This window comes from Saimiri boliviensis, chromosome 2, assembly GCF_048565385.1.
Source record: "Saimiri boliviensis isolate mSaiBol1 chromosome 2, mSaiBol1.pri, whole genome shotgun sequence".
NCBI classification, from domain to species: domain Eukaryota; kingdom Metazoa; phylum Chordata; class Mammalia; order Primates; family Cebidae; genus Saimiri; species Saimiri boliviensis.
The window spans coordinates 11309146-11330847 of record NC_133450.1 but is presented as its reverse complement, the minus strand read 5'-3'; the positions used below and the strand labels follow the sequence as shown (position 1 = coordinate 11330847).

General features: G+C 51.0%; 1 protein-coding gene across 9 annotated transcripts in view; it reads left to right on the top strand.

The window, feature by feature from the left end:
- Positions 1-18674, top strand: part of SMAD3 (SMAD family member 3) — a 139354-nt gene extending 120680 nt beyond the window's left edge. For all 9 annotated transcript variants that reach the window (XM_010340308.3, XM_003929699.4, XM_074392756.1 and 6 more), the window contains 4 exons: positions 4344-4556; positions 8050-8187; positions 10689-10833; positions 14039-18674. In XM_010340308.3, coding sequence (XP_010338610.1) covers positions 4344-4556; positions 8050-8187; positions 10689-10833; positions 14039-14162 — 620 coding nt within the window. In that variant the 3' untranslated portion in view covers positions 14163-18674. The remainder of the gene's footprint in view (positions 1-4343; positions 4557-8049; positions 8188-10688; positions 10834-14038) is intronic.
- Positions 18675-21702: the final 3028 nt, after the last annotated feature.

Here is a 21702-nt window from a genome sequence, read left to right as displayed (position 1 = left end):
GTAAACCCTTGGAACCCGATCTTATTCGCTCGCTTGCTTAATCAATTGCTTGATTGGCGCAGGGAGAAGTTGCCACTTCCCCCTGAGAAACTTTTTTTTTTTTTTTTTTTGAGATGGAGTCTCCCCAGGCTGGAGTGCAGTGGCATGATCTCTGGTCACTGCAACCTCCGCTTCCAGAGTTCCAGCGATTCTCCTGCCCCAGCCTCCCAAGTAGCTGGGACTATGGGTACATGCTACCATGCCCAGCTAATTTTTTTTCGTATTTTTTAGTAGAGACGGGGTTTTACTATATTGGTCAGGCTGGTCTCAAACTCCTGACCTCGTGATCCACCCACCTCAGCCTCCAAACTGCTGAGATGACAGATGTGACCCACCATGCCCAGCCTGAGATAGATTTCTTTTAAAATTTAGTGCCAGGACAAGCTTTGTTTCCCCCGAAGAGCTAGTAAGCATTGCCCATCCACCAACCTGAGCCATATATCATATCGTGTTCCTTTTTTGTCTTGTCTACTAGGAAGCTCAGAGCCAAGTTGTATGCTTTTGCAGTAGCTATAACCTCCTTTTATAGCCGCCTTGTCTCCAGAGTCCTTTTGGTTTCTCTGGTACTAACCAGGGTAAGGATAAGTCCTTTGGGAAAGAAATGAGGGCAAATATAGTGTTTTTTATTGTTGTTGTTATTGTTTTTTAAAGAAAAATGTGCCATTGAAGGCAGAACCCAGAGGTGGTGAGCATGCTTTCCAATCTCCCTCTCCTCTTGCACAGGTTCCGGGAGGAAGCAGCGGAGGCAGGCGGGAGGGACCTAGAAAGGAGGGAAAGGCACAGCTGGCTTGTAGTTGTTGGCAGAGAATAGAAAGTGCGTGGCTGGGGTGCTGACCGGACTCAGTCCCACTTCTGAACACAGGGCAGCTTGTCCAAACAGCCCTCTCTCAGATGGCAGCCTGCAGACTTCGCCACTGGCCTGATGTCACCGCTCCCTCAAACTAGCGTCTTCCTAATGACGTGCCAGGCTCCTAGTATCTGGGGTTTCCCACAACACTGTCCCGTGTGTGTCTGGGAGGTGCAGGGCTGTTTGGATAAGGGCCCAGATCTGCTTGGGAGGGCCTCTCAGCCTAGGACCCCAAGCCCGCCTTCGATTCTCAGCGTCCTTGAGGCCTACTCTTCCCCAGGGCATGGTTCCAGCACCATGCCACACAATGGGTGGCCTGCCGGCTTTTTCTGTCTTTGAATGGTGGGCTGGGTTGCTGTTCCTGGGAGCCTAGCTCTTTCTCTTCTGCCTGGACTAACCCCAGAGAATGCTGGGCAGGGCTTTATGATTTTGGGGTGAGGACTGTGTTCTGTTCTCCACATTGCTGAGTCAGCCAGGGCCAGCCAAAGCTCTGTGTTCAAGCTGACCCGTGCTGGAACAGTGTCCTAGGCGGTCAGCGTGACTGCCTTTGTTGTTGTTGTTTTTGAGATGGAGTCTTGCTCTGTCGCCCAGACTGGAGTGCAGTGGTGCGATCTCGGCTCACGGCAGCTGGGTTCCAGCGATTCTCCTGCTTCAGCCTCCCGAGTAGCTGAACTACAGGCATGCACCACCACCACAATGAGCTAATTTTTGTATTTTTTTAGTAGGGACAGGGTTTCACCATATTGGTCAGGCTGGTCTCAAACTCCTGCCCTCATGATCTGCCTCTCTCTGCCTCCTTAAGTGCTGGGATTACAGGCGTGAGCCACCGCGCCCGGCAGCTTTATTGTCTTCTAGTGCACCGCAGTGATTGTATGGACTAGAAAACTGAGGTTACAGAAGGAGGTCACGTCGCCACGGTCACACGGGATCAGCAGAGCCTGCGCTTGGGCAGTGGTGGCCACCAGCACTGATACACTGCCTGACTACTCTGAATGCTTGGATTGCCACTTGGAGGATTTTTTTTTTTTTTTTTTTTAAGTTTCCAAAGCAACATAGCTCACATTTTAGTGACCACATTGTTTAGAATATAGCTTATCTCACTGGAATGTTAAAGCATCAAGCAAAGCCAGAGCTGGATATGGCTGACGTGGCTCAGCCACAACTTAGGAGCCAGGGCACAAGCCACAGCTGCTCCTGGCCCTGCCCTTCCTCCCTTCCCCATTAAGTACCTTTGATGCCTTCATCTTTATCTTCCTTTGCTCCACCCCAGGAAGAGAGGAAAGGGGCAAGAATGCTTTGCCGCTCCATCTTGATGGTGGTGAAGATAGGACCAGGCTGTTTTCAAGTTCATAGGGTCGGGTTATTATCTTTGTTAACACCATGTGCTGAGTGCTTGATCTGCGCCCCGCACTTCCCGTAAGTTAGCTCTGTCCAGAAACAGCACGGAGAGGAAAGAGGATGAGGTCCAGACAGAGTAGCTGGTTTGCTCGCAGCCACATATCTAGTCTGTGCCTGAGCCAAGACTGACCTCCAGTCTGTCTGGAGGATGGCTTTAAAGCTTCTGCCCCATGATCCTGTTGATGTCTAGGGCAGTGGTTTTCAACTGGAGGTCTTTTACCCGCTAGAAGACGTCTGGCAATATCTGCAGCCCTTTTTTATTGCTGCAACTTGAGGAGCTGATACGGATGTATGCTGCTAGCGCCTACTGAGTAGGGACTAGGGTGCTGCTAAACATCCTACAATGTGCAGACTCTCCCACCCACCCACCCAACAGTTACCTGGCCCCAAATGTCAGTAGTGCTAAAGTTGTAAAACCTGACCCAGGGCATCCCAGCCCTCCAGCTGACACTTGTTGGGTGTGTGTGGAGTGCAGGGTGTTACTGGCCTGCCCCTCTGCTGTGCGTGGTGGTGGTCTTCTTGCTCTTAGAAGGGATCATGTTCCTAGACCCCAAAAGGGGATCAAGGCACTCTGTTCAGCAGGGGCAATGAGGCCCCTTCCTGGGGGCAGAACAGCTTTTGACTTTTCTCTCTTGGGCTCCACATATCTTTAGTAGGTCTGATGAGCACAGGTCCCTGGTGGGCTCTCTCCTAGACATTGCCTGGCACCCAGTGAGCGGGGTTCTCAGGCCAGGGCTGAGATGTGGGTATGGCGAGTCTCTCCTGCTTCTCCTGCATCAGAGCCCTGTGCTGAAGGTTAAAGAGAGGGAGGAGAGATGTCAGCCTGGGCCCTAGGACCCCGTGGTCAAGCTGGACAGTCAGGATACTCACACAGAGGTGCACCCTCAGTAACTGGGTGGCTCCAGGTATGTTTAAGAGCCAGAGAGACTTCAGAGCCAGGCTGAAGGTTTGAGATGGAAGAGTGCCAATGAGCAGGGGGGACTCCCTGGTTCTTCAGCACATGGATGGGATTCAGGTAGGCATCAGGCAGAGTGTGTTGGGCTCGGGGCTCATGCCTGGCAGTCAGCGCAGCACAGAGAAGCAGTTGGAAATGGCTGGCATGGGGCACAAGGCAGTCCTGGTCCAGAGGCTGTGGCATCTGTGTGAGTGGGAATTCCAAGGGCATTAGCGCCACGGCTGCTGGGGCAAGACGAGGGCGAGGAGTCCCCAGGAAATGGAAGGCTGGGAAGTGTCCAGTGTAAGGAAAAGCCACCATTTACTCTTCTGAGAAAAGGCAGCAGCCCCTTGCAGGATGGCAGTTTTGCTTTGAGGAGCTCCTGATGGAGGCTGTACAGACAACCGGGACCAATCCCAACTTTCTTCAGCTGCGTTTGTATCCTAGCCACCCCAGCAGCCAGCATGTAGGTAAACGTGGAAAACAGTTTCTGTGATAACAGACATGGCCCCGGGCTCAGTCTGCAGACGATGCCTGGTGTGCCCACTGCGCTGCTGTGTGTGCCTTTGGGAACCCACCTAGCTGCTGTAGGCTTGGAAGCGGCTGCTCCACAGGCCTAGAGTTTGCCCCTAAGGCTATGCACAGCCAAAGCCTGAAAGCCCTTTTAGGGGCTGGGATTAATGGCGGTTACTCTGGGGATCTTGCAAGAGAGGCTGGGACGTGACCGTGCAGAAGCTGTAGGCTGCCCCATGGTGAGTGCAAGCAGTGGCTGTCCCAGGTTCATCCAGGTACTGGGTGGTCCCCCGGTCCTCTTCCGGTTTGACCTAGCTCCTAGCTCCTCCTTGAAGACTCCCTCCATCCAGTCAAGGCCAAGCAGGTGGGGCAGGACCTCTATGAACTAAAAAAAAAAAAAAAAAAAGCTGATGGAATCTCCTCCAGACACCAGAGCATCTTGTTCTGGTGGGTCCTGCCAGTTTTATACAATAAAAGGCCACCGGGTAGGGGAGATTATTAATACCCTCTGAAATGCAGGGAAATGGTTTTCCAGAGCCTCCATGGGACCCCATCAAGGGAGCATGGGGTCTGGGGCACCCACTGACCCAGTAGCCTACTCTGTGTCGGCAGACCTGCAGCCAGTCACCTACTGTGAGCCAGCCTTCTGGTGCTCCATCTCCTACTACGAGCTGAACCAGCGCGTCGGGGAGACGTTCCACGCCTCGCAGCCATCCATGACTGTGGACGGCTTCACCGACCCCTCCAACTCCGAGCGCTTCTGCCTAGGGCTGCTCTCTAACGTCAACAGGAACGCAGCGGTGGAGCTGACGCGAAGGCACATCGGTATGGGGTGGCTGCATCCCCTGCCCTCCCCATCCTGTCCCCACCGCTCTATTCCCCCGCCAGCCCTAGGCCCCGGCACACCCTCTGCATGGAACCCTGCCTCCATCCTTAGCTGTGCTCTGCCTCCTGCTGGGAATGGGGGAAGACTCACGGCCTCAGCAAGGCCCCCACATTCTCTCTTGCCCTGTTTAGGGGCCAGATGGGTAGTGTTCAGGCCAGTTGATCATTCCCACTCAAAGATACAGTCGCGGAAAATCTGGAGGCCACACAGGAAAATACTTCACTTAAGGGATCCAGAAAGGAGCGCCTATGAGAAAGGCAACATATGAATTTTTTTTTTTTTTTTTTTTTTTTTTTGGTGGGAAGCCACAGTCTCTCTATCCCCCAGGCTGGAGTGCAGTGGCATGATCTCGACTCACTGCAACCTCCGCCTCCTGAGTTCAAGTGAGTCTCCTACCTCAGCCTCCTGAGTAGCTGGGATTACAAGCACCCACCACCACGCCCTGCTTATTTTTGTATTTTTGGTAGAGATGGCATTTTACCATATTGGCCAGGCTGATCTCAAACTCCTGACCTCAGGTGATCCACCTGCCTCGGCTTCCCAAAGTGCTGGAATTACAGGTGTGAGCTACCATGCGCGGCTGAAATCCTCTTAATAAAAATACCCTGAAAGTACAGATGGATACATTGATAAGCAGGCAATCATTGTCGGAAGAGGGATCTTTTCTTATTTACATGTATCATGATTCTAGACAATTTAGACAATTGAGGTAGAAAAGAACTGTCCACTATCCAGACACAACTACTGTGAACATTCTGCCTTCTAGCCCCAGAACATAAGTAAAAGATGACTTTGAGTTTAAGGAAGATGAAGCTGTGTTACGCTTCACTTGGTTTGCTTATGAAGTTACCATGTTTAGAGGATTTTAAGATCCGGGATCGCAGACTGGCAGAACTTAGAAGGGCTGTGGAGAGATGGCAGAGGGAGGCACTCTCAGACCTCATCCTGGAGCCCCAAGGGTTGGCTGAGGGGTTCCCCGGGGCAAACTCAGGAGCTGGACAGGTCAGCAAAGGGAAGCCTGGCCCCACGTGAACCAGAGCACCTGTGCACGTGCTTTATCTCTCGGGCTCTCACAGAAGACTTCATTTAAAGAGAGGATTGATTCTGTAGTGAAGAGAAGAAACGTTTGGAGGCTGTGGGCCTAGGTCTGTGCTCTCATTTTCTAGGGAAGGGACCTGCTGTCCTGGGGGGTGAGAGGAGGGTGGGGGCTGCTGGCTCTGCAGAGACTGGCATTGTCACTGACAGACAGCTGCCACTACCAGACCAGTGCTTCCTATTTTGCTTTTTGTTTATCACTTTAAAAAAGATACTTATTCTGGGTGGCATACCACTGTTTGATTGATTTAGAGATAGGGTCTTGCTATGTTGCCCAGGCCAGTCTCAAACTCCTGGGCTCAAGCCATCCTCCCATCTTTGCCTCCTGATTGTCTGGGACTATAGGCATACACCACTGCAACGGGCTTTTTTCTATGTTTCATAAATATATATATATATATGAAATCTTTTTTTTTGATATGGAGTCTCACTCTGTCACCAGGCTGGAGTGCTGTGGTGTGATCTTGGGTCACTGCAACCTCTGACTCCCTGGTTCAAGCGATTCCTCTGTCTCAGCCTCCCAAGTAGCTGGGATTACAGGTGTTCACCATACTCAGCTAATGTTAGTATTTTTAGTAGAGACAGGGTTTCACCATGTTGGCCAGGATGGTCTCGATCTCCTGACCTTGTGATCCGCCCACCTCTACCTCCCAAAGTGCTGGGATTACAGGCGTGAGCCACCACACCCAGCCAGTTCTGCCAGTTTTATAACCATAAAAGTATGCAACCTCCGCCTCCCGGGTTCAAGCAATTCTTCTGTCTCAGCCTCCCGAGTAGCTGGGACTACAGGCATGCACCACCATGCCCCACTAATTTTGTGTATTTTTAGCAGAGACGGGGTTTCACTATATTGGCCAGGCTGGTCTCAAACTCCTGATCTCTTGATCCACCTGCCTTGGCCTCCCAAAGTGCTGGGATTACAGGCTTGAGCCACTGCACCTGGCCATAAATATATTTTTTTAAGTTACTGAAATGAAACAAACATTTTAGTCTGGGTCTTCGCATCCTCACCTCTGCCTCCTGCTCTGACTTGACATAGTTGTGGACAGGCAGGCAGTCACCCCTCCTGAGGACTCTCAGCCACCGGCAGCCTGCAGAACTAAAGCCAGAAAAAATGAGGAGTGGTTGAGGGAATAGGAGTAGTGGGAATAGGAGGCAGGGCAGGGGATATCCAGGGATGCATGGGTCAGCTGCCTGGTGTTCATCCCACTTCATGCTGGGCCTGTAACATCTGGCTCCATGTTCTGGCCTCTGAGCTGCTTCCCCAGGAATGGAACAGAGACTTTCCTATGCAGGATAAGGGACCATCCCTGGCCGAGCAAAGAGCTCACTGTCAGAGTTTACGTAACTGTTTGAGTTGCAGAGCCAATTTAAAAATAATTTCTGTCCATCTGGAGTGGATTTAAGAGATGAAAGAAAAGTAAATGGTATAAACCTCTGGAATGTTTTAGAAAAATGCATTCAGGGAAGAAAAAAATATGGGGGTAGCGTTAAACCATCCCTGCAATAGAGGGCTCCTTGGGGTGTCTGTTCCATCAGATGGAGCCCAGCAGGTGTACTGAATGAATCTCTGAATCTTAGAGTGTAAAGAGACCAAATAGTAGTAGGGCAGTGAGGTGGTAGCAGCAGCAGCAGCAGCAGCAGGAGAAGGAGAAGCCAACACTTACCAGGAGCTTACTGTGTGACTCACAGTAATCCTACAAGGGTAGGGATTATCATCATTGCCTTTTTAATTTTTATTTGAGTTAGGGTCTCACTTTATCTCCTAGGCTGGAGTGCAGTGGCGTGATCAGAGCTCACTGCCGTCTTGAACCCCTGGACTCGAGCAATCCGCCTGCCTCAGCCTCCCAAGCAGCCAGGACTAAAGGCATATGGCACGATGCCCAGCTAACTTTTAAAAAATATTTTTGTAGAGATGAAGTCTCATGCTGTTGCTCAGGCTGGCCTTGAACTCCTGGCCTCAAGTGGTCCTCCCAGCTTGCCCTCCCAAAGCTCTGGGATTACAGGCGTGAGACACTGCACCCGGCCCCCATCCCTATTGTAGAGACAAACAGGCTCAGAGGGTGAATAATTTGACTGAGGCTTATGCCTACTCGTGGCAAAGGCTGTCACTGAGACCTGTCCCATGTGCTTTTCTTGCCACCTGCCTCCCTTGGCTTCAGGAATCCAGCATTGCCCATGATTTCCCCTACTTAGGCTTGGGCTTTGTGGCCCGTTTGCCTGGGGAGGCTGTCAGTCACTGGGAGCAGCCCCGCCTCCTTTGCGAGCCTCAGGTGGCCCCAGGGCCATTGTGTGTGAGCAAAGTCACCCTGTCCAGTCTAACGTGAATCTCTATAGGAAGAGGCGTGCGGCTCTACTACATCGGAGGGGAGGTCTTCGCAGAGTGCCTCAGTGACAGCGCCATCTTTGTCCAGTCTCCCAACTGTAACCAGCGCTATGGCTGGCACCCAGCCACCGTCTGCAAGATCCCACCAGGTAAGCCAGCCACACAGGCACCCCTGCCCTGAGGTCCCTCTCTGAGTGCCTGCCTGGGATGCTGGAGAGTCCGACCTTCTCACCTTTTCTGCTCAGTGTTTATGGTGTTGTCAATCTGACAGTGATTCAATTGGGTTTTTTCTGTGCCCACAGATCTAACTGTGCTTTCCCTGAACCTCCAGGGAGCACATGTAGCATCTGATGGATCTGCCTTTAACCTGTGGGTTAGAATTGTGCCTTTAACCTGCCCATTGCCCTGTGAGTGGGTACGCAGGCAACATGGCTTCCTTTCTTCACTCCTTCATTGCACAGACAGACAGTGTGCAGGGCTTCGTGCCAGGTGCTGTAGGGGATGAAGAGGTAGACGGGGCCCTGCTCTGTCCCTGCAGACCTTACAAACCTGCAGAGCACATAAGACAAAGACACAGAGGAGTTCAATATAAGGAAGGGGTGCTAAGCACCAGGCCAGCAGCCCAGGTAGAGAGAAGGCCATTTAGCTGTTGTGATGGATCAGGGACGTCTTCATGGAGGAGAAGCATTTGGACCTTGAAGGATAGGTAGGCATTAGGCACAGGAAGGGCATTCTAGACAGGGGAACAGCCCAGGCAAAGGCCCCGAGGTGATGGAGGGGAGGGCATGGCTGGGCGGCACTCTGGCTGGAGGAGGGCCACATATGAGACAGTCTGGGGAAAATGTTTGAAAAGCACAACAGCAGGAGGCCATGGAGGGACACGAGAGTCTGACTCTAGGGAACTCCTGAGGGTTTTCTGAGTGAGCCTGAAAAATCCCACCTGTATCCCAAGATGTGTGGGGCTGCACCCGAGAGTGGTTTCGACAGGGCCACACCTGGACAGAAAGATCAGGCAGGCAGCTGATCCCATCTAAGGCTTCCTTCCTTAGGAAACCAAGGCAGAAAGCCCCAGCCCACCTCTCACAGGGGATGCAGCCACTGGGCAGGCAGCCCGCAGAATGTGGCCTGTGACTGGCTGGTAGAGCAGGTCACCTGGCCGGGCCATTGCCTGTGACGTGTCACATGCCCTTTCCTGCCCACTGAGGAGCAGATGGTAGGGGGGAAGTGGTGGGCCACGGACAGGGGACAGTTTAGAATGCAGAGTCTGAAATGGGAACAGCACAGCAGGTTTCCAGAGCACTCTGGGGTTGCATTTACAGAGTACATTCCGATCTTTGACCTTGTTTAGTCCTCTCCAGTTCTTCTCCGGCTCTGTAAGTCAGGAGACACTTGGAGGAGACAAGTTCAGAGAGTTTCAGCCACTTGCCCAAGGACACACAGCTAGTCAGTGGCCAAGCCCGGATGGGGCCTTGGATGCGGAGGACTGATGGACTCTCAAGTCGAGTGCTCTTCTGCTTCTTGGCTGTGCTGGGGATCAGGGCCCAGGTTCGGCCCTGCTCCACCACCCTTGTCCTTGGAGAGAATGAGAAGAGGAAGCTCAGTGACGCTCTTGGCCTTCTGCCTCCTCCCTTCCCCGGCCCCACCCCCATCTTTTGGGTGAGGGCTGAATTGGCTCTGGTGTTGTTTGTCAGCTCACAGAATGTCAGAGCTGGAAGGACCTCTGAGGCCAGCCCCTCATTATACAGAGACACAGGGTCCCCAAGAGAATGTGACCAGCTCAGAGTCACACAGCAAGAACAGGAGACTGCTGTTGGCTCATTCATAAGCGTCACCCCAGCTCACCTTCTGGCTATTTCCGGCATGTGCTTTTGTCTTTATTTTTTGGGTTCACACATTCCTGGCACTCAGGCGGTATGACTTCAAATAACATTTATTTTAAACTTTGTGACTGTCTTTAGTTTTACTATCTGGAGAATTAGATGTACACCTTCACTTAGCTGTGAATGTCACCTCCACTCAGCCTGGTGCCAGAGGCCAAAATGTGGCCCAGATGGTGCCCTCCCTCCTAGCCCCAGCACCAGGTGTATTCATCAGAGGAGCCCACGTGGAAGGTGCCCTGGGCCCTCTGCCGAGCTTCCCAGGGGACGGCAGGCCCAGTAGCCTTTTGGCGAGCCTGTCTCTGCTGGCCCTGCCTGCTATGGAACGGCCAGAGCTCCTGTTCCTAGGTGGGTGACCAGACCCCACACAGCATGGGCACCCTGGCCCAGCTCCCTTGTCTCTCTGTCCCTTGGCCCCTTTGCCCAGGGCAAGGCCCTCCTCGCCACACCATCTCCCTATTCTCAGAGGCCCGCTTGGAGAATTCTCTCCACTCTGGGAGTCGGAACTTATGGGCCAGCCTTCCATCTCCCCTTGCAGATATGTCAGCTGTGCGTCTCCTGGTGAGGAGGTGGGTTCAAGGGGAAGGATCAAGTCGGCCTGTCCCTTGAGTGACACTAGCGTGGAGTATATGGGAGATGCATCAGGCACCGTGTGTCCCCAGAGCTGTATCAGTCGGGCTGGTCTGGGGGGTCCAGGGCTTGCTTTATCCAGGACAGGAGCAACGGACCTGGCCTCTTCTACCCCTACAGTCCTGTTTCTGTGTTTTTGGCAGGATGCAACCTGAAGATCTTCAACAACCAGGAGTTCGCTGCCCTCCTGGCCCAGTCCGTCAACCAGGGCTTCGAGGCTGTCTACCAGTTGACCCGAATGTGCACCATCCGCATGAGCTTCGTCAAAGGCTGGGGAGCAGAGTACAGGTCAGTTAATGGGTGCTGCTAACATCAGGGGACCTAACTCCAGGTGACTCGGGACAGCAGAGCAGCCAGGGGCTTCTCAGAGGTGAGCTAGGCCATCCCTGGCGTCCAGAGCAGAGACCGAAGATCAGAGAGAGGTCATGGCCTGACAGGCAGGAGGGGCTGGGCCAGCAGCACAGGCGGAGGGATTGCAGAGCGATGCTTGATGGAACTGAACAGCTGCAGGCACTGTAAACACAGGCTCCATCTTACCCTCGTCCCAGCCCTGAGTGGGGACGCTGGCATCATCCCCCTGTACAGATGAGAGCTAAGGCCCAGGGAGGAAATGTGACTTGCCTGAAGTCACATGGGTAGAAGAGCTGTGTCTAGAACTCTGCCCTCTTGGCTTCTTCCTTATTCTTCATTTTGGGCTGATGTTTTAGAATGACCCTCTTCAGGAAGTTAGGTCTTCAGCTCATCATTCCTTTTCTCCTCTGTGGCTCCATTTCTGACTCAAGGACCCTGGTGATGCTGAGGAGCCCAGGATATTAAAACAGAGAGGCAGCGAAGGGAGGAGATTTGGGTAGTGATACAGGAACAAAATTTCCTTGTTGAGAAATGACTTTTTTAGAATTCTAGATACTGGTTTCTTTCTTTTCTTGTTGGAGGTGGAGTCTCACTCTGTCACCCAAGCTGAAGTGCAGTGGTGCCAACTCGGCTCACTGCAATCTCTACCTCTGGGACTCAAGTGATTCTCTTGCCTCAGCCTCCCAAGTAGTTGGGATTACAGGAGCACACCACCACATCCGGCTAATGTTTTGTGTTTTAGTAGAGAGGGGGTTTCACCGTGTTGCCCATGGTAGTCTCAAACTCCTGAGCTCAGGAGATCCGCCTGCCTCAGCCTCTCAAAGTGATGGGATGACAGGTGTGACCCCCCGTGCCCAGCCCTAGATTTTGGTTTAAACATGGCCCTGATAAGAGTTCAGGTCTACCTGCTGTGCTTGGTTGAATCTCTCAGGCCATTCTGCTTTGGGTTTAGAGAATCCCATCCCTTTTCTTTCCACTCATGGACACGAGTTTGCTGAGAGGCCGGGCTGTGTGCCCCCGCCTTCTGCTCCATGCTCCCCTCTGCCAGCCGCCAGCCAGCTCCCGTGGCAGACGCAGAGGTGCCCACACGTCAGCTGGAGCCAGCGCCTTGCAAGCTATTCTCCCCTTCTCTTCGTTTTTCCAGATGTTTGGAGTCCATTTTGTTTTGCAGTCATGCTGCACCCAGGCCAAACCCATTTCAGGATTGGCCTCGGGCCACCGTTTGTAATGAAAGCCAGATGAGCATGACTTATGGAAAGTCAGATTCTCATTAGAGGGTTTCGTCCTGTAAAATCCTCCTCTTCCACTTACCGTATTTTAGCTGCTGTTCTTCTGTGTCTGCCCCAGGTGTCAGGGAACATAACCCCTTGGTCTCTGGGGTGTCTCTGAAATCCAGGAGTGACCAGTTGAGCAATCAAAGTGGTCAGACCTCAGAAGAACTTACAACCATGTTATGGCCTGAAGAGATTAGCCCAGGTCCAAAGGTCCGGCCAGAGAAATGTTTTAAGCAACCTTTTAGCCCTGGCTTAGATCATTTAGGGAATGGGAGTGAAAGGTTAGGAAATTAATCTTTTTTTTTTAGTGGAGAAGGGACATCTTTAAAGATGGACTGCAGTGGAAAAGAGCAAGGGGACATCCGTTTCCTCTTCTTAGGCCAGGCTGCAGTCTGGAGGGCCACGCTCAGGTACCCTCGCTCGTGCAGATCCCCAGGATCTGCAGGCCCGTTTCTGAAGCTCCCCTCTGCACAAGCAAAGCACAGGCCAAGCAACGAGGGTGGTGCCCTCCAGACAGCAGCCCTGTTCCTGGTGTGGCATCGCAGTGCTCTGAGTGCTAGGACGAGGCTCTCTGGTGGCGGAGCCTTTCCCTGGGGACACTGTATCACCATGCGGGATGTCCTGCCAGCACACCCAGTCCTCTGCGGCCCACCGCGTCACCGCTGCCTGGCAGCACTGCACTGCAGCCCGATGGGCGGGCACGGCCCCTTCCCAGAACAGCCTTGTCGTCCTCCTGCCTCTTGGGCCAAGGAGAGTAAGATTTCAGCCCTTCTCTCTGTGAGGTGGCCAAAAGCAGGGCCCAAGGCCCACACCTCTCACCTCCAGCTGGCACCAGTGTCTCCAGCCTCAGCAGATAGCCTTTGCTCAGTGGAGGCCTTTGGGAGCCTGCCTGCAAGCTGCGTCATCAACAAGCCTGAATTTAGACCAACTGCTTTGGAGAAAAGAAACGTGTGGTGTGCCTTGGTTTTTTCCAGTAATTGTTCCATGGCTTGCTCTGCTTGTAAGATTTTCCAAAATAAGGCTGTAGATGAGTATTATATCAGCACATTGGGAACCAAAGGCATGCAGACGCTGTTGGCACTTTGTAAAAAACACCCCTCAATCAGACAGACACACGTCGTCACGGCCTGCTGGGGCTGGGCCTGGATTTGGAGATAGGGGAGTGGCACGAGCCCATGTGGTACAGATGGGAGCCAGGGAGCCCTCTGCTCAGGCTGGAGGTCTCCTTTATTAGGGGACCTGTTACAGTTTAACTGGTGGGCCTCTGGGGTACCCTGCAATTGACTTTTTTGTTTTTGAGATGGAGTCTCCCTCTGTCACCCAGGCTAGAGTGCAGTGGCACGATCTTGGCTCCCTGCAACTTCTGCCTCCCGGGTTCAAGTGATTCTCCTGCCTCAGCCTCCTGAGTACCTGGCATTACAGGCGCACGCCACCATGCTAATTTTTGTAGTTTTAGTAGAGATGGGGTTTCACCACGTTAGTCAGGCTGGTCTTGAACTCCTGACCTTGTGATCTGCCTGCCTTGGCCTCCCAAAGTGCTGGGATTATAGCCGTGAGCCACCGCGCCTGGCCTGCAATTGACTTTACACATTTAACTCTTTGCAATTGACTTTACATGTTTAACTCTTTAAAGTCAACTTCCTTCCCCCTCAAGAGAACTTAATTTACCCAAAGTCCTCCCTGGGTGGAGGAGTTTGTCCTGGTAGTTTCAGAAGTTATTGGTAACGCTTTTAGGACAGCGTCTAACAAGGTAGGATCTCTCTCTGGCTTTGGGAAGACAACTGCAACCAAAGCAGAAAAAGTTTTCTGACTTGTGTAGCCTTCTGGAGATTAAGTCCCCCACCCCCACCTTTCCCTATTTCTTATAGGAGACAGACTGTGACCAGTACCCCCTGCTGGATCGAGCTGCACCTGAATGGGCCTTTGCAGTGGCTTGACAAGGTCCTCACCCAGATGGGCTCCCCAAGCATCCGCTGTTCCAGTGTGTCTTAAGAGACATTGAGTATGGTAGGGGAGGGCGGGCTTGGGGAAAAGGTCATGCAGGAAGTCAAGAGAATTGAAACTCTGCTCAACCCATTGTTGTCAAGGAAGAAGAAATCTTTCTCCCTCAACTGAAGGGGTACACCCACCTGTTTTCTGAAACACACAAGCAAACCCAGAGGTGGATGTTATGAACAGCTGTGTCTGCCAAACACATTTGCCCTTTGGCCCCACTTCGAAGGGCAAGAAATGGATTCTGCTCTGGTGGCTTAAGTGAGCAGAACAGGTAGTATTACACCACCAGCCCCCTCCCCGCAGACTCTTTTGGTTGACAGCTTTCTGGGATGTCACAGTCCAACCAGAAACGCCCTTCTGTCTAGGACCGCAGTGTGGAGTTCACCTTGGAAGGGCATTCTAGGTAGAAAGAGCCCGCAGGGCCATGCAGACCTCATGCCCGGCTCTCTGACGCTTGTGACAATGCCCCTTCCAATGAACATTCCCAGCCTAGCCCCACCACTCCAGCACACCCTGCCCCTCGTGAGCTGGATGGACTTGGGGTGGGGAGGGAGCTTGTCACTCTCCCTCCCCTCTCAGAACATACTGACTGGAAGGCGTATGTTCAGCAGAACCTGCACACAGGACAGCAGGAAACATTGGTGAGCGCCACCTCTTTAAAAACTCTTACGTTTTTCCTTTTTCACTTTGAAAAGTTGGAAGCATCTGCTGAGGCCCAGTGCATATGCAATGTATAGTGTCTGTTATCACGTTAATCTCAAAGAGATTCGCATGATGGTAAGTGTTCTCATGAAGCAGGAGGTCCTTGTCGTGGGATGGCATTTGGTTTCAGGCGGCACCACGCTGGGCGCGTGTCACCAGTCAGAGCTTGCTCCAGATTCTGATGCATATGGCTATATTGGTTGATGTAGTCAATTGCATTAATTAAATCAACTTTATCATATGCTCTTTTCAATGTTTGGTTTATATATTTTCTTAAAAAATCCTGGCCTGGCACATTGACTGGGAAACCTGAGTTAGACCCAGCAACTGCTTCTCTCCCTTCTCTCTTCTAAGGTGAAGCTTTTCCAGGTTTTGTTGAAGACACCTGCTAGCACTTCTGGAAGCGGAAATTTACAGAAGCACATTCACCAGAAGGGAAACATCTCAGGCCAACATAGGCAAATGAAAAGGGCTATGAAAATATTTTTACACCTTTGAAAATACAGGCTTGGTACAAAGAGGTCTGTCATCTTCCCCCTGGGATATAAGATGATCTTGCTCCCAGTAGAGGATCATCCGTGACAACTATAGCAGTTATACTGAGTAGTAAGTACTGCTCCCAGTGGCAATTAGGGAGAAAACTTAGTCTAAATTACGTCAACTGGAAAAAAAAAGCCCTTTTTTTCCCAGCCTTTTGCAAAACACGACAGATGGAACTGCCACCTTCAATTGGTACTTTATTCTTTGCTGCTGTTTTTGTGTATAAAATGACCTATCCCACATTGTTGCATGGCTATATAGCAGGAAAAATCAAGGGATTTCCTATGGAAGTCCTGCTTTATTCCAGGTGAAGGGAAGGAAGTGTGTATAAATTTTGGCAGGTTGTAAACCTCCAATGTGTTGAGATTTCTGACGTTGGAGGAAGATGGAGGGGCTTCCCGGTGCCCCACCTGCAGGATCCTGTGCCTCTGAAGCTCTAGCCACGAGGTTTCCAGTTAGGAGAGCTGCTCCCCAAGCCTCCTGAGGACACAGGAAGAGACCGAAGGAACCCCTTGACAGACTCGAGTCTTCTTGAAGGAGTACTGACCCAGAACTGAGACAACACAGAACCCTTCACTTCCTCTCAGAGGGCCAAATTCTGCAAGTCTGAAGCATGTGCCTGGTACGAAATCATCTGCGGCCCGTTTCTTGCACGGGAAGTACCCGGAACCTCCCATACATGTGTTTCATGCTCCCAGCGAGCTCTGAGACCCAGGACACAAATATTCCATTTTGGCTTCTGCTAGAGCAGTCACGGTCCCCCTCCTAAAAGCCATGGGCAGCAGTTTCCGAGGGCCTGCATTCACCTGCTGCACCATCCTGTGAGGGCTTCCGTGGCACACAGTTCTCCGAGTGCCTGGGAACAAGCTTCCGCCACAGCCTGATTCTGGTGATCCAGTGCAAGTCCTGTCTGATACCAGGTAAAGGGGGAAAAAAGCCTATACTTTGTTATAAACTTAGAATGTGATGAAATGACACGTTTGGCTGCATTTGGATGGTGTCTTAGAACCCTCAGGCTCGGCTACTTCTAGGAGCATGAAAATTTGAGTTCTGCACGTTTCCAAAGGCTATTTCCTTAGCCCTTGATAGACTAGACCACCAGAGGAGGATACGTGAGACTGTAGGCAGAGCCCCCCCATGGCATCACTGAAAATAAATTTGATCATACCTAAGAGGTAAGGACATTGTGCCATTTCCACCATAGAGGGCTACACAGGCACTCTGGTGTACATTAGTGTCCTTCCTTGAAGCCACAAACTAGTTTTTTAGTTTTAAAATCCTGTTGTATGAATGGCTTTTGTATATTAGAAGACTTTTTTAAAGGACAGTTGAGAGGGGCAAGAAAGCAGGGCAGTGCTAGAGGAGTGCTGGTGGCGGCTAGAAGTGGTGTTAAGTGGCGTTCATCTAGACAGCACAATCGCATGCGTTGCCCCTGCCCTGGGCTCCCCGCCATGACATCTTCACCTTGTAGCTTGTGCTGACACTGACCTGAGTGTAGCTAGCAGTAGGACATGGATTCCTGTCTTCAGCCCCTTCCCAGGAGCCGATTTTTACTCCCTTTCCTCGCTCCTTCCCAACTTTATTTAGCAACTTAGATCCTTCCCATGCATGCGTAGGTAGCTACCCCGCCGGTGTGGATTACAGGCCTGTGCTGGAACATCCTCAGTCAGCCACCTTCCTGGCAGGCTGTAGACCTGACATTTTGAGACAAGCCTAGAGTCAGGAGCGGGGACTTTGACTCTTAGGAAGAGCACACATGAGGGCAAAGCTGCTGGCAGACGTCTCTGTTGTCCTTATGTTGTCGGTATTTTTTTTATTGACCGTGGTGATTTTTTCAGACCATCGTTAACATACCGAAGTGAGCTACAGCACGTGTCGTGTGCGTCGTTTTTTTTCTCCATCTCCCCTTGGCTTCCGAGAGTTTGGACATACTCCAGGGGGAATGCTTTTACTCAGATGACAGCAAGATTTGTAGTCGTGTGTGCATGTCATGCACGTATGTATGTGAGTCATCTGGGGAGGAAGCAAAGATCTGTTTCATCCTCAGCCTCAGGCTCCGTGAGGGTCTCCACAGGGCCAGAGCTCAGGTTAGACCACTCTCTTTCGTCCTGACAGATGTAGGGAAAAGAATCTGCAGGCTGCTTGTGGGACTGTTCACCAAGGGGGATACCAGCAGCAAGAGAGGGCACACGTTTAGCCCTGGACCCTGTTTCTTACTGTGTGACTTGGCTAGAGTTGGGAAATTCCCCAAAATGTGTGTGTCCCCACTTTACCAGAACACAGCAAAGTTGTACTTTGTGTGGCAAAAATGTTCCTTATAGGCCCCTTTCAGGTAACGGTCTTCACAGTGTATTTCCATCATGGTTTAAGGAGCATCAGCCACTTCTCAAGTGGGCAGGGGAAGCAGAAAAATGGATGCATGAGGACATGGATCCCAAATGAAGATGAAGCATCTCCCATGGGGAGGTGATGAGGAGACGATGGCCTAAACAGGCAACTTTTCAAAAACACAGCTATCATGCAAAAAGAAACTTGCCTCTCATGTAAACTGGATTGAGAAATTCTCAGTGATTCTGTATTTTCTTCTTTTTTAATGCAGAAGTAATGTAAACTCTAGTATGCTGGTGTTTTTATATTTATGTAATAATTTCTTAAAACCATTCAGACAGATAACTATTTAATTTTTTAAAGAAAGTTGGAAAGGTCTCTCCTCCCAAGGACAGTGGCTGGAAGAGCTGTGGCACAGCCAGTTCTGAATGTTGGTGGAGGGTGTTGTGGCTTTTTGGCTCAGCATCCAGAAACACCAAACCAGGCTGGCTAAACAAGTGGCCACGTGTAAAAACAGGCAGCTGTGAGTCAAATCTGGGCCCTTCCACAAGGGTCCTCTGAACCAAGTCCCCTCCCTTGCTAGGGGTGAAAGCATTACCCAGAGAGATGGAGCCGTCTTTATCCAAGAAGCCTTCACTCCCCTTCACTGCTGCTGTTGCAACTCGGCTGTTCTGGACTCTTTCTTTGGTGTGTGTTGAGGGATGGGGAATAGAGCATTGACTATGTTGATACCTTTACTATTCAGCCAGCCTGACCTTTCAGTATCTTTGTAAAAAGCATGTATGTATTTATAGTGTTTTAGATTTTTCTAACTTTTATATCTTAAAAGCAGAGCACCTGTTTTAAGCATTGTACCCCTACTGTTAAAGAAAGATTTGTGTCCTCTCGTTCCCTCTCTTCCTCTTGTAAGTGCCCTTCTAATAAACTTTTCATGGAAAAGCTCCTGTGCCAGAAGCTCAGTCTGATTCTTGCTGCTATCTGTGGGTGGAGAGGAGATTTGAAAGGGAGCCCAGAGGGGTCTCGGGGACTTCAGGGCTCAGGAAGACCAGAGGAAAATGTCTCGAAGCCCAGATGTACCTTAACCAACGATGTGTGCCAGGCCACATTCTGCTATGGTCCTCATGTAATACTCAACTGCCCTCGTTCACTCACCAAGGGCAACATGCAGTGCCAACAGGAGCTCCTGGGCCATCTGCAAAAAGGTCACAAGTTTCTCAACGTTTCTTAACCGGTGCAGCTCGTTGCTCCCCACACCTAAACACCATACGTGTCCCACTGATGCCGTCTCTGCAGTGCCATTTCGCATTTTACTTCCTCTGTACCCTAAAGCCTTTGGTAAATGACTGCCACCAACCCAACCTCAAGCCCTGCCACCTCCTGCTTCTGCTAGTCTCTCCTAACCTGATTCCTCCATATTGTCACTGTGTCTTAAATGCCACCAGATTTGTCTTCCCACAGGCACGGAGGTAACTTGAGCTTCACAAGTAACTTGGTTTCCACATCTTCCAGCTCAGATGACTATTAGCACCTGTGAAAATTCATTTTGAATTCAAAACGCCCAAGAAGAAATGGACTTAAACGTTGTTTCTTTGGCTAGATCTTACATGGACCCCAGAAGACAGAAAGACAAACAATGATTAAAATGTAAAATGCTGGCCAGACATGGTGGCTCAACGCCTGTAATTCCAGCACTTCAGGTGGCAGAGACAGATCACTTGAGGTTAGGAATTCAAGACCACCCTGGCCAACAGGGTGAAACCCCGTCTCTACCAAAAAATACAAAAATTAGCCAGGTGTGGTGGCACACACTTGCAGTCCCAGCTACTCGAGAGGCTGAAGTGAGAGACTTGCTTGAACCCAGGAGGCGAAGGTTGCAGTGAGCTGAGATGATGCCACTGTCTCAAAAAAAAAAAAAAAAAAAAAGGTAAAATGCCTTTTGGTTCTCCCCCCAACCCCTGAGATGAGTCTTACTATGTTGCCAGGCTGGAGTGCAGTGGCGCCATCTCAGTTCACTGCAACCTCCACCTCCCTGGGTTCAAGCGATTGTCCTGCCTCAGCCCTCCCAAGTAGCTGGGATTACAGGCGCTCACCACCATGCCCAGCTAATTTTTGTGTTTTTAGTAGAGATGGGGTTTCACCATGTTGGCCAGGCTGGTCTCGAACTCCTGACCTCGTGATCTGCCCACCTAGGCTTCCCAAAGTGCTGGATTACATGCATGAACCACTGCGCCCGGCCCTGCCTTTTGGTTTTTAAGAGGCTGAATAAGCAGAGTTTGGGGGAGAAGGATGAAATGGCTTGGAATAATCCTCTGGTGTGACGTCGTCTGTAGCAGTCCTTCTCCTAAAGACCTCCCCAGCATCCAAACACCTCCCTCACCAGGAGGAGGCAGACCGCACAATACGAGCCTATAGATTTGGCCTCTGAGAACTGCAAATTCCTGCCTTTATGATTATTTGGCCAGTTCTTCCACCTTCCTACTCCCTTAGCAGCTTTCCTCGAGGGTTTATGTAGTCTGTATTTCTCAACAGTTGGCCCAAACCAGTACTTACAACGCAGCCTATTCCCTGAGATGCACGATTTTAAATTCCAGCTATTTGTTCGACATGATCGAAAACATGGCACCCCCAAAGTGAATCATCTTCCCACCTCCCTTTTCTGCTTCCCCAGTTTTTATGAGTAGCCTCTTCCTTCCCATTTTCCAAGCCCTGAGCAGCTTGACACATTGCTTTTCCTTGCTCTCCATCACCTCTCTGCTGCTGCCATTTCCCTTTTGGAAAGGCCCTACTCCCTGAGCTTCCCGGCTCTCCTTGGCCCACTCATACCATCTGCTCTTTTTCTTCTGCCTACTTACTTGTTGGTATTCCCAGACCACTATTCTGCTGACTCCTCCATGAGTGATCTCATCTACCCTTATGATTTCAGGCCACATAAATGCAAATGACTCCCAAATCATTACTTATAGCCCAAACTTCAATCCTGAGCTTGAGACTCATGTCCAGCTGGCTGCTGGCACATGGAGGGGCCACAAGTACCTCAAGCTCACAATCTAATAAACAGAATTCATGGTTTCCCTTCTTAAACCACCCCTCTCCCCTCTGGCCTTCAGCCCTGTTTTGGGCATGACCGTTTACTCAACCCACATCCACAGAAGCCACAGTGGTCCACCAGTCCTCTGCTCCCTACTTCCAGAGTCCCCCTTCTCGAATCTCTCTGCTCTAGTACCCCTCGCACTGCCCTAGATTACAGGTCCTCTAGTGCCTGGACAACTGCACCAGCATCCTAATGAGTTTCCTAGCCTCCAGATCGCTTTCCTATAAAGGCACCCTTCATGCCCCCGGTAACCTATCAGACCGTAGATGCTTCCCCTCGTAGTCCAGCGCACACATTCTAAGGTCTCTGCCCTGGAGCACCTGGCCCTCATTTGCCCTTACCTGGCTTTACCACTCCCTCCCTTATCCTCTACAACCCAGAAACTTGCAGTCCTCATGGATTATCCTGGTCTCCATGGCTGCTTGTACTGAGAACATCAGACTCTCCTCCCCGGCCTACCCCCTACTCCACAGCACACCACCAGTTCGCCTGGCCAACTTTTACTCATACTTTGTGCCTCCATTCAGACATGCTCTTCAGGAAGCCTCTCAGGAACATCTCTCTCTGTTGCCACAGTCCCTCTCTAGGCTGTGAGTAACTAGAGAGCAGGGTTTACGTTTTATTCCTATCCCTGGCTTCTTTCACACATTTTTGCCGAGTAAATGAATCAATCAGTGTCCATATCTAGTAGATTCTATCTTAGTAGTATCTTTTATATCCAATTCCACAGTGCTATCTTGTAGTAAGTCCTTATATATGACTGAAGGAATACAGTTCCTGATTACCTGCTATCACAGCTATCCCAAAGTTCTCCTAATCTGTGTCCCTGTAGTTCAGGGATAACATACAGATGGCAAAATTCTGCCCTCCTCTATT